Raw genomic sequence first — 20,510 nt, 5'->3', positions numbered from 1 at the left:
TGTCCCTCATTTCATTTTAACATGAGCCTGCACATTGTTTGTAATGACAATAACATTGAACTGAACTGAACTGAACTGAACTGAATTGAATGTATATAATCCAGTGAGTCGAGTAAATCCTTTATGAGACGCTACAAGCCTGTTTCATGCCATAAGCATCACCAGCTGTCAGTGAGGCTGCCGGAGGAAGCAACACACCACCTACTGTCCCCTCTTGCACATCACGTGCACAACGTCCTATAGGTCGCTTGCATATGACGTCACGAACTACCGACGGAGGGCAGGCAGTGATTCTCTGCATAGGAAGCACTATCACAAACTTTGGAAATGCCTTATGTTTGGCGTCATTAACTGAGAAACCACAAGGAGTTTTTATGGAGAACCAAAAGTTGTTGTTCATGGGGGGCGGCGGGGCGGGGGCGGGGTGGTGCAGGAAATGGACCAAAAACGCCGAAATGGCTCGCGAACCGTCGTCTGCGGTCGGGAGGGGCGGAGTCGGATAACGCGCGTGTGTGCAGTGACCGCTTCGTCAAAGAAATCACTCTTCATCACATAAGATCATGTCCAATATAAGATCATGTCCAACATGTCCAACATGAGATCATGTCCAACAAGTCCGACATAAGAGCATGTCCAACATTTCCGACATAAGATCATGTCCAACAAGTCCGACATAAGAGCATGTCCAACATAAGATCATGTCCAACATGTCCAATATAAGATCATGTCCAACATGTCCAACATGAGATCATGTCCAACAAGTCCGACATAAGAGCATGTCCAACATGTCCGACATAAGATCGTGTCCAACATGTCCGACATAAGATCATGTCCAACATGTCGAACATAAGATCATGTCCAACATAAGATCATGTCCAACATGTCCGACATTAGATCATGTCCAACATGTCGAACATAAGATCATGTCCAACATGTCCGACTTAAGATCATGTCCAACATGTTGAACATAAGATCATGTCCAACATGTCCGACATAAGATCATGTCCGACATAAGATCATGTCCAACATGTCCGACATAAGATAATGTCCAACATGTCGAACATAAGATCATGTCCAACATGTCCGACTTAAGATCATGTCCAACATGTCGAACATAAGATCATGTCCAACATGTCCGACATAAGATCATGTCCAACATGTCCAACATAAGATCATGTCCAACATGCCCGACTTAAGATCATGTCCAACATGTCCGACATAAGATCATGTCCAACATGTCCAACATAAGATCATGTCCAACATGTCGAACATAAGATCATGTCCAACATGTCCGACATAAGATCATGTCCGACATGTCTGACTTCCTGTTTACACCTCCCTCTCATAATACCGGCTAAACTAGCACAGCTCGGGCTAAACTAGCTCCATCTCGTCCGATCTGCTTTTCACTTCCCGCCCTTCACCCGAATCTCGCGCGTCATCCGAATCACGTGACTGCAAACAAGCTATGGGGACGGGAGAGATGCGACGTTCACAAAAACACGTGATCGCTAACGGTCCAATGGGGGGGGGGTATTTATCTATTGTCATGATTTCTAATTACAAAATAGGTGCTCATATCTATGTCTGCAACTGCTGGCCAGTTCATTCCTGTTATTCCATGTGGACATTTCTGGTTTGCGAACGATATATTAGCATATAGCTATATGTGTGTGTGTGTGTGGGGGGGGGGGGGCGGGGGTCAGGGGTTTTAGCGGGTGTGTGTCTGGAGATTGTTACTCACTCTGACGGGACGCCACAGATCGTTGACTAACTGTCCAGACCGGCAGAACCCTACACACCCATACACACGCACGCACACACGCACACACACACCACGGCAAGTCTCACTCTCACACGCTTCCCCCGCTGTGAGGGCTGATGGTTGATGTAATGGTCAATACAGTTTTCCCCTTAAAAGGGAAGCGTGGAGGCTGCCCAGTGGCTCCGTCCGGCAGGAAAACCGTTGATGACAAACAGCACGTTGTTGATCACCATGACTCACTGTTGCTGCACGCTGAAAGAATAGAAAGGCGAAACAAAACGACGGACGAGAGAAGAAGAGAAAACAGCAACAGAGCAGAACCGGGCCGTCGCTCGTCTGACGCAATGCCGTCCCAGTGTGAGACCGCAGACACATAAAGAGGAGACGCCGCACTGGCTGCTGGGGCGCGAGAAACGCGGCCGCCATCTTGGACCGGGCATCCTACGAGTTGCCAAGCAGCAGAATACGCGACTGAGAAAGATGCCGGAACACTGTTCAGCATATTCCTGCTCCGATCGACGGACCGTCGAAAGCGGGGCTCGGGGGATTACTTTTCACAAGTGAGATTGAACATCGCTGTTGGTTGTATTTTGTGAATATAATATTACCGTACTGTTATTTATGACCAGCTGCGAAATCGCAGCCAGCTAGCTAGCTAGGCTATGCTCAGTGCCGGTGTTCACCCGGCTATGAACTGAGACTTTATAAGTCATATTCCGTAACACCGACTTTACAACTGACAACAGAATGCTATCGTAACCGGTTATTTTCTTGCCCGGTGCGGGATTCGATACGGGGTGTACTGCACCACAAGGCGACGTCATTAACCGCTCGGCTAAAGGGTCAGACCCGTTAGCTAGGGGGCTAACGTGTCTTATTAGTAGTTTACAGTCGTCACCCTCTCCCGGAAGCGCGCCCTCGCGCTTTGTTCTTCCCGCGCTCCGAAGAGACTTCTGAGGATCTGCACACTTCCGGATCCCGCCGCTGCCACCATTGTAACCGGTTATTTTCTTGCCCGGTGCGGGATTCGATACGGGGTGTACTGCACCACAAGGCGACGTCACTACCCGCTCGGCTAAAGGGTCAGACCTGCTAGCTAGGGGCTAACGTGTCTCATTAGTAGTTTACAGTTATAATGCCACATACCAAGGTTATAATGCCACATACCCGGAAGTCTCCACGTCTTAACCGTTGTAACCGGTTATTTTTTTGCCCGGTGCGGGATTCGATATGGCGTGTACTGCGCCACAAGGCGACATCACTAACCGCTCGGCTAAAGGGTCAGACCAGTTAGCTAGGGGGCTAACGGGTCTTATTAGTAGTTTACACTATTGTACAAATAAAGCAATATTAACGTTACTGGTATTATATTGACCAGCGAATGTTACACAGGTGGCCCAGCACAGACTGCATTATTCCCATGTCACCCATCCTAACAACAGGAAGATAGGGGAGAACCGCGCCCAAAGTAACACGCCGCCAAATTAGCACAGAGCTGTTTTCCAAGGAAACAAAACAGGACGTGACGCAATGAAGTCGGCGCGCGTGTTTATAAGACCTCCCCCTTCTCCCAAGAAACTGGCGCGATACGCAGTTGTTTGAAACAGTTCTAGAGCGGAAGCTGTCCTGTGACGTGTGCCGGTGCGAGAGCCTCGTCAGAGATGCTGCCGTGCCATCATCACGTGACGAGAGCTGCCCGCCCGCCACCTTGTGGCCCTGCAACACAACGGCGGGCGGCGGCCTAGTGACCCATCACAAGGCACAGGGAAGGTTTGATTCCATTATCTTGTTTTAACACATATTTTCATCTTTGTATATTAAAGTTGCTTTGTTCTTATCTTCTCTATTGTGTAAAGTGTCTTTGAGCGCTGTGTAAAGCGCTCTATAAATATAATGTATTATTATTACTATTATTATTATTATTATTATTATTATAAGGTGCTGAGAGCTGCAGAGAGGGTGGTTCGCCAAGCTGCAGCAAAGCAAACTCCAAAGCTGTCTACAGTCACCCACATCGTCCGAGAGGAGACTGGCACGGAGGAGGATGTTTCTCTGCTTGGGGAGACACACTGAGGAGACACCGTTTGGCATCGACAACCACCACCACAACTTGTTGTCTTTGGTTGTGTCTGTGTTTCGCAAGATACGGTGGCACCACATTGCAAAACTCACCTCTCTTGACCTGCAGAGAGGCAGCACGAGAAAGAAACTCTGCAGAACAGGTCTCTTTCAAGGGTTTTAGGGGTTTCATGTCAAACTTTAATTAGCAACTTTTATTCTTTCCCCTACATTGTTCATATATTTATCTCTCTTTAAAATATATATATATATATATATCTGTATTTATTTTTTATTATTACGTCATACTATTGGATATAATTACGATATTATTACAGTATTATACCACTTTATTATACACACACACACACACACACACACACACTGTATACTTCCTACCCTCACATGTAAATATTTTGTGTTGTCAGTGTTTACGTTTGTCCATTGTGTGTAATGTACTGGTCACCTATGTAAGCAACTTTGTACATGTGTAAATATGGTTTGGGGCGGGGATTTATATATATTTTCATTTTCTCTGATATATAACATATATTGTTGTTATATATACTGTAGATATATAGTGGGTTCATATATTGTTATATATTTATATAGCCTAATCATATATTGTTTCTTCAACTTATTAAAATAGCTGACTTTACTGCCACTATCTGCTTCTGCCTCTCTATCATATCTTAGCGTGTGTGTATATATATATATATATATATATATATATAGTGAGTGTTTTGCTAAATACCGTATTGTTCCGAATATAAGACGACCCTGATTATAAGACGACCCCCCCCCTTTTTTTCAAGACTCATTTTTGGAAAAATACTTTTTGAAGAGCAAATATTGGTTTTCTAAAGAAAAACATTATATTTGAAAATAATGATAATAAAAACACATTGAATAAAACAAGGTAGTGTGGAGTTAGAAAACAACGAGACAGGAGACGTGAGAGTAGACGTAGTCGAGGTAGTTTACTAGCTCCAACTTTGCATGTCATACGTTCGACAACGACACTGAACTCTGTACCGGAAGCGGAAGTGCATTATCTGACCTCTTAGGTGAATGTCTCTAGTTATATAGATGTGGGTCACCACAGTAGTCTGTTTAACAGCTTTAAAATAAAATTATGTTTTCAGTGTATTTTAGAGGAAATTGTCACATTTAAATAAAAAAATGTAAATACATTTGTAAATGAACGACTTATGGTATTTAAATAGCATACAAATGAAAATAAACTGTAGTCTATTGAGACTATCCATCTCATAGTGAAAAAATAACCGTTTCAATAACTGCATTAACCATCGAAGTGGTCTAATTTTAGAACGGTCTTGAAACAAATCTGACTGAGTGAGAATGTATATTGACATTCAAAAGTCTAGACCTCGAATGTAAGACGACCCCCACTTTTTCATACGTATTTCCAGGGTAAAAACCCCGTCTTATATTCAGAACAATACGGTAGCTACCTGTCATACATCACATATATCATATATCAGAATATTCTATTACTGTTAAGCCAACTATGAATGTTAAAATACGTCAAACCATGTGTCCTGTATCATAGCTACATGTATGAAGTTTTCAGCAACAAAAAAGGCGTGGAAATCAGTTTGGTATTCAGCGAGTTATGATTGATTAACTGCGCTGACAGTTCATTGCGCCTGACAAACACAATACACTGAGTGGAGCGGGTGACCGCTCCAAGATGGCGGCCCCACGGCTCGTCAGCGCCAATAGGCAGCAGCGGTCGATGCGGCGTCTGCTCTTTATATGTCTATGTGTAAGACGCCCTTTACATTTTGTCACACGTCTGGAAAGGAAGAAGAGGGGGATCTGCGCATGCGTCAACTCGTGGCGTTAGAAAAGAGAAAGGAAATGGGACGTCGCGACTGGCTCTGGTGGCGGCAATGCACCCAGTTCGTTGTTTGCCAACCGCCAATAAACACGAAGAAGAAGAAGAAGAAGAAGAAGAAGAAGAAGAAGAAGGGGATGATGACGATCACGGCTGGCAGACATTTTGAAAGGTAGCTCAGAGGGGAGGGGTCGTTCCCAATGGCGGCACGTCGAGCATTTTGTTACCAGAGATGTGGTGATGGAAAGTCAGTTTACTGCCATTAGTTAGTTACTTAGTTAGTTACTTAATTAGTTAGTTAGTTAGGGGCGATTTAACACCCCTCCTATAATTTAAACCCTCTGCCTTCTTCTCTTCCCAACCAGCAAACCGACAGTTTGAATGGACTCCCGACCAAGAGCTCAGGTCGTCTTATACAATCAAGGCCAGTAAATGAAAATAGCTCCTACCCTCCATGACGTGTGAGGAGCGGGTGGAGATCCCACTGTAATGTGTCTCCTCTTCTGTTGACTTACTCCCCCTCCCCTCTCCTCTCCCTCCTCCCCTCTCCCTCTCTCCTGTCCTCTCTATGCAAGGTGCCACGTTGTTGTTTGTTTTCATAGCTCCACTAATCTAGTTTCTGATCCCGAGGTGCCCCCCCCACACCCCAAGTAGGGATTATCGAGGGTTGGGGTTCTGGTATGACCGCCGCAGCCACGTGGCTGCTAGCCGTTAGCCGCTAGCTTGCTGTGGCGGACGTCATTCTTGTCTTGGTGGCCTCTGACCGCCTGTCTGACGCTGGCACCGTGGGTTTGATTTGCAGCCGTGATTTAATCTTTAAATCCATGCGAGTTAGTTTTAAGAGAATCGTTCTTTTCAAACTTGTAGCCGAGCGGTTAGTGATGTCGCCTTGTGGTGCAGTGCACCCAGTATCGAATCCCGCACCGGGCAAGAAAATAAGCGGTTACAGGAACAAAACAAAAAAAGATCTGTTGTTGAGTACACACTACACAGTCGGACCCAAAGCAACGCTGCTATTTTCTAACGTCACTTTGTTTCTACAAGTGAAATAACAATGCTAATAATAAGTATAAAGCTATGATTACGTTTTCCCATTTTCTCTTTTTAACCTGTTCAATCTCAATTTGTTCCTTGCGATTTGAGTACATACATTTTACTCCTTTGACCTCCCTAACACACAAACTATGCCTTTTTTGATTTTATGTTGGTTAAGTTAGTGAAGTGTTAGGTTTTATACTAGGTCACAACCGGTAGAAAACAGCATAGTCAGATTTCATACAAATTCTTCAGTCAGACCTAGTTAAACGTTTAAAATCACAAAATAACAGTAACATATGCAACGTAGAAGAATGAGATATGCTTAGAATGTACTATTACTGTTGTTCATGTAACACACGTTTGAACTTACAGTAATACAAAAGCGGCCGTTGGCAAACTCAGGCTCATTTTTTTATGACAAAACAAAAGCCAGGACAAAGAAACTACACTCACTGGCCACTTTATTAGGTACACCTTGCTAGTACCGGGTTGGACCCCCTTTTGCCTTCAGAACTGCCTTAATCCTTCGTGGCATAGATTCAACAAGGTACTGGAAACATTCCTCAGAGAGTTTGGTCCATATTGACATGATAGCATCACGCAGTTGCTGCAGATTTGTCGGCTGCACATCCATGATGCGAATCTCCCGGTCCACCACATCCCAAAGGTGCTCTATTGGATTGAGATCTGGTGACTGTGGAGGCCATTTGAGTACAGTGAACTCATTGTCATGTTCAAGAAACCAGTCTGAGATGATTCGAGCTTTATGACATGGCGCGTCATCCTGCTGGAAGTAGCCATCAGACGATGGGAACACTGTGGTCATAAAGGGATGGACATGGTCAGCAACAATACTCAGGTAGGCTGTGGCGTTGACACGATGCTCAATTGGTACTAAGGGGCCCAAAGTGTGCCAAGAAAATATCCCCCACACCATTACACCACCACCACCAGCCTGAACCGTTGATACAAGGCAGGATGGATCCACGCTTTCATGTTGTTGACGCCAAATTCTGACCCTACCATCCGAATGTCGCAGCAGAAATCGAGACTCATCAGACCAGGCAACGTTTTTCCAATCTTCTATTGTCCAATTTTGGTGAGCCTGTGCGAATTGTAGCCTCAGTTTCCTGTTCTTAGCTGACAGGAGTGGCACCCGGTGTGGTCTTCTGCTGCTGTAGCCCATCTGCCTCAAGGTTCGACGTGTTGTGCGTTCAGAGATGCTCTTCTGCATACCTCGGTTGTAATGAGTGGTTATTTGAGTTACTGTTGCCTTTCTATCAGCTCGAACCAGTCTGGCCATTCTCCTCTGACCTCTAGCATCAACAAGGCATTTTCGCCCACAGAACTGCCGCTCACTGGATATTTTCTCTTTTTCGGACCATTCTCTGTAAACCCTAGAGATGGTTGTGCGTGAAAATCCCAGTAGATCAGCAGTTTCTGAAATACTCAGACCAGCCCGTCTGGCACCAACAACCATGCCACGTTCAAAGTCACTTAAATCACCTTTCTCCCCCATTCTGATGCTCGGTTTGAACTGCAGCAGATCGCCTTGACCATGTCTACATGCCTAAATGCATTGAGTTGCTGCCATGTGATTGGCTGATTAGAAATTTGCGTTAACAAGCAGTTGGACAGGTGTGCCTAATAAAGTGGCCGGTGAGTGTATATACCAAGTAGAATCCAACACTTTAACATTAAGTGAAATAAAATATATCGTCTCTGACCATTTTATAACAGGAAGACATTCATCAGTAATGTTAAATTCTAACAGTATAGTGCAAAAAGTACCAGGGCAGTGCATACTGTAAGGTACTATCAGTGACAACAATGTACTCATTTCACAATCTCATAACAGTTTCAACATTTTTTTTCTCCCCAGTTGTACTTGGCCATTAAAACACTTGAAGCACTCAATGTGGAGAGGTGCATCACACTTCTCACATGCATATACAGTGCGCTTGTCACAACATCTGCATCTGTGGAAACCGTTCCCCGTGTTCACAGGCCTGTGAGATTTTCCATCACCTCTTGCGGAATCCTGAGTGACAGTTGTTGCAGTCGAAGATCTTCTGCCATGGCCAAGAGGTAGTTTTCCATATCTTTTTCAGAGACACAGGGACACAGATCCCTAAAAGGCCAGGAGGTCATATTCATTACCGTTAACATCGCTGAAGAACAACCAGCTATTCACCACTGCACTGTGACGGGACCAAGAAAAGATTATCCACCACCACTTCTTAGACCTTATTGTAGCCCTGTATTTTGACACCTGAAGATCATGCAGATCCATGCTCCCCATGTTTTGGTTGTATGTGCGGGTACATATGGGCTGTGGAACTTCGTCATAGGCTTTTTTTCCCTCTTTGTTCCACCTTTTTACAGAATACTTCTCAACAGCATTGGTTGCTATGTTATCCTTCCACTGTACCAGTACATTTTCCCCCTGTTGTAAGGATCTCAGAACTTCCGTGATGCATTTTTTGGAAATTCTTCAAGTCTTTGAAAGGGACATTATGCAGGCAGCACTGTCTCAGAGTGCCAAGACATCCATAACCTCGTTTTGTCATTTCATCAAGGAGGCCAAGTGAAGTGAAAAGGCTGTCATGTGCAAAGTTACAACCTGGAGGAACTTCCACTTGTTCAGCTCTACCCTTTCCTAGGCCAGTTTCAGGGAGATGTGTGTGCACTCCGCAATAGGGCTCCATGTGATACATGTACCCGGTAGGTGATGCAAGGTACCACAATTTATACCCAAACCAGATTGGTTTGCCCCTGATGAATTGCTTGCAACCATCCATGCCTGCCATAATGGACATCGTGCTTTCATCAACCGATAGCCATTTTGATTGTGGCATCATTTTGTTAGACTCATTCAATGCACTAAAGATGGGCCGTTCTTTGGGGAAAGGGTCGTTTTTGGCCTTTGAGTTATCTACCAGATGGATTGAGGTCATTATCTCATCAAAGTGATTCCTTCTCATTGCATTTGAGATGGCTTCATTGTAGACATCAGGGTCATATGAGGCCGCTACCAGACGGCCTTCGGTGTTATCGGATCTACCAGTCTGCATGGGCTAGCAGTTAGCTTAGCCTGCCCCGTTTCTGCATCCTGTCAGACCTCCCTCGGTGTTACCTCTTCATGTGCGGCTTCGGGCAGGGCCTTGGTCCCTGGGCCCACAGGACGCAGCAGACCAAGCTCTCCCAGCCGATTCAGCACCAGCTCTCCCAGCCATCAAATGAAGAGCCAAACTTAGATGCAGACGTGGACAAAGACACTGCATGGACGGTACTGGGTGAGGCCGCCGCAAATCTGAATTTTCACCGCCAACTTCCTACACCGGTACTGGGTGAGGCCACTGCAAGCGTGAATTCGTGCCGTCATCTTGATGTGATAAGAACGCCATAGAAAGTCAGCAACTCATCCATGTTCAGATCAAGTATCTTCCCTTTGGTTTGCATTGAATAGATTTTTGACATCTCAACAGTGAGCTCCCTCAGAGCAGCAGGGTACAGCAACAGGAACAAATCGACCGGATCAGGTTTAGTTTGTTATATGCACTCTGCTACAGTGGGGCCATAGGTCATGAAATCTGGAATCTTGGATGCAGCTGGTCATTTTGATTTTTTTTTTAAACCCTGTACCTATTTTGGATATTTTGAAGAGAATTTTTCTGTTTTTTTTGTGGTGTCATGGGGTCTCGTTTTCCTCAGGGCATCTCCTTTTTGGGCTGGTCACTGTGGGAGACTCGCCAAGATATGGCAGTGGTGGTGAGTTTGCTTCAACACCGACTACTGCTGGAGTGGGTGGGGGTGGGGGGGGCACACCAATTGCTGCTCATGGACATCTGACTCATCCTGCAGATAGTTCACCTCTGCATCACCATTCAGTAGTCTACTTGGTAAATGGCCCGCTTCACCCTGGTACTCCCTACTAGCCATCGCTATCACAGTCATTTTCAATTGTCTCTTTTTCCAAGTGTGGGAACGACGGTGATGCTGCACACAGTACTTGGGGTGTTACGTAGGTCTAGGAGGTCCAACACATCTGATAGTTTTAAACTGTGTAAGAAAAAACAAATGATAACAAGGTTTAACAGCCAAACCCTGTGTGATTAGTTGAAACAATGTGTTGTACAACACAGTTTTTGTTGTGACCGTTAACAAATTTACACCTCCTGCAAACAAAATACATATGCAGTAGTATTATTCTCAAAATATATCAGTAGTAGAGCCTTTAAAGAATATATGTACAAAATATGGCAGTTCTGTCTGTTAAGTAAAGTGTTTTTACTTGCATCCTTTTGTAGAAGTCTGAGGAAAACATCTTCCGGAGGCACAAGCCAGAAGTGAACCGACCTGGTCATGTGACCTTTCACACTAGTCACATGACATTGCTGAGTTTTAATCAAGACAATCAATTTTTTCATTTAAAAGTTGCATTTCTTGCCCAAAACCAGCAACAGTTTTAGCGTTTTTTTAGCAACTTTTTTACTTTTTCAACAACACTTCCAGAAATAATAATAATAAAAAAAAACATTTCCCCCTACTCCAGTTTCTCAATCGATTTTTTTCCTGATGCTTGTGACGTCATCAGACACACATTTACATACAGCCAATCAGGTTAAATCATCAAAATATGAAACCCCGCCTGCCCAAACCTTTACTTGTCATTCAAATGCCAGCTCATGAATATTAATGAGAACTAGACCACTCCCTCCGTTCTCGAGACAATTGAGAACAGTTATGGATAAGAGTATAAAACCCCCATATTAGTCATTTCCAGATAAAAAACATGTCATAGGATGTTTTATTATGCCGTGTTCATGTTTTTTTAGACGCGGAAAGTTAAATGTGATTCCTGATTTCAGTTCTACATTAATAGAAGCAGGCTTGTGACTGGAAGGTCACAAGTTTGTATTCCCTGGACCAAAATCAAAGGGCGGTGCTTTCTGTTAAGTCTAAAAAGCAAACTGCCTTTGAGCAAGGCACCTGACCGGATGATCGTATTGACGTACGGGTATGAATATGTGTAGTCGTGTAGACGTGAGGTTGAGAATGTGCGTGTCGATCAGAAAAAATCTCTGCTGGAAAGATGAATATTTAAAAGAGCGTACTTGACTCCCATCCTAACATGAAGTTCAATGTTCTTTTGATCTGTTTCTTTCCCAGGAGCGACCCACCACATCCCGCTCCATCACCTTCCGTTTGGACTTCACATAAACCCCTCCACCCCAGACCCGGCCAGCTCCTCTACCTCCACCTCCTCCTCTTCATCTTGGTTCTCCTCCTGCCCCCCCCCTTGACCTTCAACACCCCCCCCCCCGCTCTGTGGCTCCCTCTCCCCCTCCTCCCACCACGTCTGCGGAGTGGGTGCCGGCCCCCTCCCCCGGGGGAGGGAGCGAGGAGCTCGGGGAGGCCTTGGACAAGCCCCTAGAGAACGATGCGGAGGGTGTGTGGAGCCCCGACATCGAGCAGAGCTTCCAGGAGGCGCTGGCCATCTACCCGCCCTGCGGCCGCAGGAAGATCATCCTCTCAGACGAGGGAAAGATGTACGGTACGCCCACCGCCGCCGCCGCCGCCGCCTCGCCTCTGTGTCTATATGTCTACTTTAGAAATGGTGGAGGTAACCTCCGCTAGTGAATGACACCTCGTTGGCGTAGAGCACGGCTGAGGTCGATTCAGTTGTTTTGCAATTTAAACACAATCTTGGGGGGAAAAGACGAGAAGGAAAACGTCAGATTTAGTTTGAGCCTGCGCCGGTCGTGCGGGTTCTCACATTAGTGAGATAAGGTCTGGTTACCCCGCTGCCTTTAGAGCACTTAGAGAGAGGATGACCCATCCAAAACTTGGAGCAGATTCACTGCCGGTGACTCAGGCTGTCTGAGAAAGCCAGCTACTCCACCCAAACCCAACAGCCGCCCCCCTGCGCGCACACACACACACACAAACCAACAAAGCTGACAAAAGTCATATTTTTTATTAATTATATATAATGTATTGTGGAAGAACGAGTTCCTCTTGATGAAGCGTCAAAGAGCTCCCTCCATCCTCTGGTCGCTGGTGTGTTTGCTCAGTAGAGAGCAGTGAGAGGTGTAGCGGGGTTTGTAAGACATGCAGCCATGGGGTAACGTGTCTGTAATTGGGGGGGTATGTATCCCGTCAGTGTTTCGTAAAGCATTTCTTCAGAGTCTGTGGGGAATCCGACCCATTTGGAGTCGTTATATAGGAATATCTCATTTCCTGGCCGAAGGTCTCATTTGATTACGCTGGTCGTATGGGCATCGGAATTAAATTGGGGCAGACGAATTTCGTCTCATTAGGGGAATGAGTGTAAACTTACTCTTCATATGCGACGATAACCTTGAAAATTGAAATAATCAGTGGAAAAACTCCTCCTTACAACAGTCTAGTCCCGGAAAATATCTTTTAATGTATCTCGACAAACCTGAGGGAGATATCGACTGTGCAGACGACGTGTGAGCCGCTGTGGCCTTATGAACGCTCTGTTGACCCACATAATGACACCGAGAGGGGATGAATGGCCGCAGCCTTGCACTCAGTCCGCCATGCAAATATTGGTTCTCACACACTTCTCACGGTAGACTCCACCACACTCGGTATTAGACAGGGTCTTTGTCTGACACCCACACACTTTCCCACACACACACACACACACACACACTCAGCTCTGAGCACCACATCTCTTCTTGTCCAAGCTTCACACCATTTCCTGCACAGCTGTCGGCTCCATGTGGTCCTGTAGCATGTGATGGCATGATGTGTCATGGCACGAGCACATGCACATGCACTCACCTCACACATACACACACACACATAGTATATATATATATATATGATATACATATATATACACACACATGTATATAGACATATGTGCACTCACACGAACGGACACATCCACATATTCAAACACCCACCTACTCACTCATATCTTCTCCTTCATACACACACACACACACACACACACACACCCTCTCTCTCCCACACACACACACACACACACACACACATACTTACACACACACCCAAGACAATGAGTCCAGTTTGTTCACATGTTTTCTTCTTCAGTGTGTTTGTTGTTTCACAGAGGATGAAAAGCAGCAGAGTGGGAATGAGAATCTGTTTATTCACCGCAAGTGTTTTCACACACCTGGAATCTGATGTGCCGGGTCCCTTTCTGGGGCACTTCGAGACAAAACGCACAACTCTAAACGCTGACAGGAATGTGTAGGCGTTAGTGTTAGTGTGGTGTATTCTGCGTGCTATGAGTATGACTTGTGTGTGAAGAGAGTCAGTTCAGGTTTTGGGTAAACACAGCAACAGCACTCTAGTAACAGATTACAGTTTCTGTCTCAAGACTTTTCAACATCAGTGGACAGTAAAAAAAAAAAACTAAAAATACTAGACCTAAAAAAATATTTTATAAGTACGTTTTTCCCAATTTTTTAATAAATAATAAATTTATAAATAAATAGATAAATATCCTTATGAATAAATATTTTAGAAATGTTTATAAATGAATAAATCATTTTTATAAATAAATAAATTTGTGAATAAATAAATATTCGTATAAATAAATATTTAAATTTTATGAATTAATAAATTCTTTTTTTAAAATGAAGAACTAAATTTTATACATAGATAGGTAAATATTTCTATAAATAAATATTTTATAATTTTTTATAAATCAATAAATTTTATAAATAAATAAAGATTTTTATAAATAAATATTTTGTAATAAAGTGAATATTTGAATGTGTACTTTATAACAATGTGGAACACATCTGCCCAACCCTGATAATTCCTTTTGCTAATAGAAATAGTTGGGGACATACAATACTAGACCAGAGTTACAAGTATGGTCAGAAACTTGTAGTGTACAACATCTAGAAAACACAGTGTCCATGCTGAATTCACATGCGGCCCGCTGCATTCTGGGTGGTGTTTGCAGATCGAGGGGTTTACTCCTGATGGCAGCGTCGGCGCCTGACTGGACGTGAATGTTGAAATCTGACATCACAGTAGAAATCCTCTGATAACAAGTGGATTGCAAAAAGGTCTGAGACAGGCAAGTGTCGTTGCTATGAAATAACCGTCCGGCGGGGACTCTTTCCATTAAACCGGGGGGGGGGGGGGTGGGGGTATCCTGGCGAGTTATGGGAACCCCTTTTATCTTCGTAGGGGGGCATTGGGGGTACTACCGGACACCTCTCTGATAGATGCTTGGAAACAGATGGCTTGTCAATAGTTTGGCCGTTGGATGGCGGATCCAGTCTGTGGAAAAGTCGGGGGGGTGGGGTGGAGGGGCAGGGTGGAGGGGGGGGGGGGGCTCGGCACGGATGCAGCGACGCTTTATCACACGCGCTCTGTCATCGGACCAGTTTGTCACCGTGTCAGTTAGCTCTTTTAACCGTTAGCCTAGCCGAGCCAGCAGAGCTTAGCCACCCGTCGGGGTCATGGCCGCTGCCACCCACCACCTCCAGCACCACCACCCGGTCAACACATAAACCCTTATAAAGCCTGTAATAATGGTCTGGGGGCCACGGGTTGGCAAAGGTGGGCACCGAGGTGCCCCTTCCTCCACCGCGGCGGGTTTCAGGGGCAGGTGATGCACGCCAGGGAGCGCGATGGCCCGAAAGGAATGGCATGCGTGCACCGGGGGTGGGGGTGGGGGTGGGGGGGGGCCCGAAGGGGTTCAAGGCAGCAGGCGGTAACCCTAAACCAGAATAGACGTTTACCCTTTGAATGTTGGAGCGGGGGGAGGTGGGGGTGGGGGGTGAGGGCAAATAAACACCAAGGTGGGCAGTGGTGTCTTGGACGGCTGACCAGCAATGCTTCTGCACCTGTCCACCGTTGTGCACTGTGTGTGTGTGTGTGTCGGTGTTTTGATGTTTGTGTGTGTGTGTTGGTATGTTTTTAATGCGTGTGTCTGTGTTCATGTGTCTGTAAGTGTGTATTTTTGCATGTGTGTGTGTGTGTGTCTCCCCCTCTCCCCCTCCCCTCTCCGTCCATCTGTCAGTCTGTCCGTGGGTCCGTCGGCCTTTTAGTTCCCCTCCTGCTGTTCCCTGCCTTCAGCCTTGTGACAAACTCAGATTTACAACTCGAGAAGAGAGGCGGCCCATCACCCCTGAACAGCAGTGCCCCCCGCCCCACAAACACACACACACACACACACACACACACACACACACACACGCACACACACCTTGTCACTATTCTCAGGGTCACTGGTGTTGAACTCCACACATCTCCACCAACTCAAGTAATCTGAGCCCACACACACACACACAGACACACACACACACACACACACACAGACACACACACACACACACACACACACCGTCTCTGTCTCTCTCTCTCTGTCAGTGTGTACCAGAGTTGTGTCCCTGTTCTCATGGCGCTGCCGTAGTCGTGTGTGTATTTTCAGTTTACATGCAGAGCAATGGCCGTTATCAACATCATGTTCCCCGGCCTTCGTCCAGCCTTTTCTATTCCCCCGCGTTCTGCGAGGCGTCGAGTCTCTGAGACGGCGAAACAGCCGCCGCCGCGTACTCTCAGCGGGACGCAGCGTCATTTAGCCTTCTGTCGCGGTCTGAAATATGGACACGAGAAGACACAACAAAACCCCAACCAAATACCTGTGAGAGAGACAAGAGACGTGCTCCGAATATCAGGTCAGGTTCTCCTTGACGGGCCGGCGGCCCTTCTCTGAGAAACAATGTCATACTGAGACTTGGACGGTCTGGGAAAACAGGAATGTGCGGACCCGTCTCTGTCCGTTGCAAATTCCCCAATTGAATGGAATGTCCCCCCCCCTCCCCCCTCCCCCCTCCCCCTCCCGTCGGTTCCTCGTACATTCACCACATTTTTCTCCTGTAATACTTTGCATAGCGCCGGCCCTCGCCCCCCTCCCCTCCCCTCCCCCCCCCCCGTTCCTCAACAGGCCCATTAGCCGGCTTGTTAGGGACCGCGTCATGCTGATTGCGGTGCTTTTGTGGCCAGCCGGTGATTCGACATGCAGCTGCCAAGCAAAACACTTCCTGTCTCGCTGTGAGGTTTCTGGGTCGGGGCGGCCCGAGGTTTCCAGCAAAGGAAGAAGAATGACGTGTCTGATCCATTTATTTATTTAGTTATTTCGAGCCGCTCTGGTCTGAACGTGGGCCTCGTGCTGCGGTCATGGAAAAATCCCAGTCCCTGACTGGATCCCAGTGTGTTGACAACACTGAAGAACAAATGTTGTGCAGCGGAGAAATCTGATTATACGCTGCACAAAAAAATAAAACACAGACGAGCTTATCAAAGAATCTTATCTCGTTTTAAGTCTCACTGCACGTAACGTTTTCTGATCATATTGCTTGTTCCAAGGAAGTTTTTCTTCATTATATAAGAAAAGAAATCTTAAAACGAGAAACTTGATTTAAGATTATATTTCTTTTTTTTAGAGTAAATGTCTTGAAACAAGTCCTATCGTGCAGTGTGCTAGCATTGCATTGAAATAATCATTGTGAGGCTTAAAACAAGTTAAAATACTTTGATAAGCTTTTCATTTTTTGCAGCATTGACAACGCTGCAAAAAAAATGTAGCTCAGAAATCTGCTCATCCGCTGTAAAAAAGGGAGCTCATCGAGGTATTTTACGACTTCAGGATAGTGCTCATAAAATCTGGCGGGTAGCGGCGCTCGTTTCAGTAAAGTGCTCTTTGTTATGTGATAATAGCATTTGTTTTGTTTTAACATATTTAATCTAAAATAGAAAGATTATCTCACGTTGTTTCTTGTTTTCAGATTTTTTTTCCTGTTTAGTGAAAATTCCTTATTAGTAGTATAGAAGTAGTAGTATGTATAGTATTCTAAGTTTTATAATCATGAAACAGAAAACAAGCAGTAATATAATAATAACTGCCAGTGAGGTAAAATAATTTTTACCAGCAATATCTGGATATGAAACAAGATAAAATATCTTGATCCGCTTGTCTTTTTTTTTTTACAGTGTCCCCCCCTGTTTAGCGGGGGGGGGTGTTAAAAGATGGCTCTCTGTTCATATTCAGCAATACATATTGGAAATTAGACGCCGGCAACCACAAGAAGCTCTCTTCCCATATGTCCGTTTGGTCTAGCTTGGTGTAAAAGTAATAACGTGGGTTACGTTATCCGCGGTTGCTTCGATAAGACCGCCCTTGGCGGCGGCATGCCGGCACACAACAAAAGTCACCCGGTAAACTTGTGCAACGTTTTAAACCCCATGGTTGGTTTTCATCAGGCAACGCAAACATGTTTTTTTTACTCCAGCATCTAGTCCATATTAGGGACGTGATGTAAAGGCTGGCAAGCAGAAATGGCCGCTCCTCACCCAGGTCCAAACTTTGGCAGTCAGGTGAGAGATTCACAGATGACCCCTGTGAACCTTTCCAACTGTCACCCAGCGTCCCAGATGCTGTCAAGTGTATATTGTTGCAGCTACGCAGGCTTTCACTGCACCAGCAATCAGCAACAATTTATTGTCATTTCTTTCCTGTACTTGTGTACACTAAAGCAACGGAATTCCGTTTCCCCCAGCACCACAGCAGTGCAACACAACACAAAAGTTAAAAACACACATCCCAAATTTCCCAAAAACATACAAAAACAGATAGAACGAAGCCAAACAAAAAGCAAAAAACAACACAAACGGTTAACAACACAGTCCACTCCGTGCAACACAGTCCAAAAATTCCACTGTCCAGAGAACAAACGCCAGCCAGGATGACTCAGAACTGCCGGTCTGCATGGGCTAGCAGTTAGCTTAGCCTGCCCCGCTTCCACATCCTGTCAGACCGCCCTTGGTGTTATCGGAACTGCCGGTTTGCATGGGCTAGCAGTTAGCTTAGCCTGCCCCGCTTCCACATCCTGTCAGACCGCCCTTGGTGTTATCGGAACTGCCGGTTTGTATGGGCTAGCAGTTAGCTTAGCTTGCCCGCTTCCACATCCTGTCAGACCGCCCTTGCTGTTATTGGAACTGCCGGTCTCCATGGGCTAGCAGTTAGCTTAGCCTGTCCGCTTCCACATCCTGTCAGACCACCCTTGGTGATATCTGAACTGCCGGTTTGCATGGACTAGCAGTTAGCTTAGCCTGCCCCGCTTCCGCATCCTGTCAGACCGCCCTTGGTGTTATTGGAACTGCCGGTCTCCCATGGGCTAGCAGTTAGCTTAGCCTGCCCCGCGTCCTGTCAACCTGTTTATTTATGTGTATGTGTCAATACAGAGCAAATGGCAGTGAGCGTCTTTCTCAATGACACTTTGAAAAGACACACTGGCTTTGAGTCAGACTTGTTGCTTTGTGACTTATAAGGTGCGCCTCTCTCCCTCTGGCACCATAGCCATTTGAGGAAGAAGAACAGATTTGTCAAATCCTCATAACATAGGTTTCTTTCATTTTCTCAGTCTGTGGTGATGACTAGATGGATGAGCGACCACGGGAACAAAACACAAGGGGAAATAAAAGACATCCTTGCCTTAACGTACGGCCCCCGGTGGGTTTTTCCGGTGTTAGCATTGCATGCTACGTCACTCATCTGGCATCGGGTGTGACTGGACACTGATGAGCGACACCTGAACCCGCCAGAGATGGTGTTGGGAAAGTGTGTGTGGTACGCATGTGTGGTGTGTGTGTGTGTGGGGGGGTTGTTATGTAGGCAAGAGCATGAACTTGACCCGCGTGTCGTAACCCTACTTTCTTGATGCCGACCTTCAGGCTCACCTGTGATTGGACCTCGTCTCAGCAGGTTTCGAGGAACTCCCTATCTTCTGGGCAGCGTCTGAAGACCCAGACATAACATTCTGTCCGTCTGTTTGTTTCTATCTATCTCTCTCCCCCTCTCTCTCCCTCTCTCTGTCTAAATCTCTGTCTGTCTCAACTGCTGTCCTCAGTCATATATTTCCCAGTCTGACATGTTGACTGGGTAGAGTGGTGTAACAGAGCTGGTCCTGATCAGCAGGCGGGTCAGACATCAGTAGATCTGTGTTTGTGACTGGACTACATTCAGCACGGCTGAGATCAGCGCTGAACACTGCTGTTGTGACAACATACAGGCAGACATACAGCTGATATATATAGAAATATATATACACACACACACACACACACACACACACACACATATATATATATATATATATATATACAGGCAGACATACAGCTGATATATATACATAGAAATATATACACACACACACACACACACACACATATATATATATATATACACAGGCAGACATACAGCTGATATATATATATAGAAATATATATATATACACACACACACACACACACACACACATATATATATATATATATATATATATATAGGCAGACATACAGCTGAATGGTGACAGGGAAATGTGCTTCGCTGGTGGAAAGACTCAGCTTTGACAATAATACGGGGAGCACATATGATCTGAGTTTGGTCAATGATGCTGATGAGAGAACAGAATCTCATGTAGATGAGAGGTGTTTTGTTGATACAAGGCCAGATCAGATAGCTAGCTAGCTAGCTAGCTAGATAGATTGATAGATAGCTGGAGACACACAGAACAGACAGACAGAGAGAGACAGAGAGATGGACAGGGAGATAGATAGATAGATGGATAGACAGAGAGAGACAGACAGACTTGTGTCCAGGGTTCAGCAGGCTGCATCAGGGGATATCACACCCAGCTAAGACATTCCTCCGGCCTAAATGTGACCTTTGTTTCTGCAGACACAGCAGGGGGCACATGTGCACCC

General features: G+C 45.6%; 2 protein-coding genes across 2 annotated transcripts in view; both read left to right on the top strand.

The window, feature by feature from the left end:
- Window positions 1-11,945, top strand: part of si:dkey-82f1.1 (DENN domain-containing protein 2A) — an 86,977-nt gene extending 75,032 nt beyond the window's left edge. Inside the window, exons 16-19 of the mRNA XM_056281682.1 lie at window positions 3,341-3,535; window positions 3,622-3,637; window positions 10,437-10,493; window positions 11,895-11,945. Coding sequence (XP_056137657.1) covers window positions 3,341-3,535; window positions 3,622-3,637; window positions 10,437-10,493; window positions 11,895-11,945 — 319 coding nt within the window. The remainder of the gene's footprint in view (window positions 1-3,340; window positions 3,536-3,621; window positions 3,638-10,436; window positions 10,494-11,894) is intronic.
- LOC130113615 (transcriptional enhancer factor TEF-3-like) overlaps window positions 2,022-20,510 on the top strand; it is a 67,009-nt gene continuing 48,520 nt past the window's right edge. Inside the window, exons 1-2 of the mRNA XM_056281161.1 lie at window positions 2,022-2,325; window positions 11,895-12,279. Of these exons, the coding sequence (XP_056137136.1) occupies window positions 12,166-12,279 (114 nt within the window). The 5' untranslated portion in view covers window positions 2,022-2,325; window positions 11,895-12,165. The remainder of the gene's footprint in view (window positions 2,326-11,894; window positions 12,280-20,510) is intronic.

Source organism: Lampris incognitus, chromosome 6 (genome assembly GCF_029633865.1).
Source record: "Lampris incognitus isolate fLamInc1 chromosome 6, fLamInc1.hap2, whole genome shotgun sequence".
In the NCBI taxonomy this organism is placed as follows: domain Eukaryota; kingdom Metazoa; phylum Chordata; class Actinopteri; order Lampriformes; family Lampridae; genus Lampris; species Lampris incognitus.
This window is presented reverse-complemented; position numbering and strand designations above follow the sequence as displayed.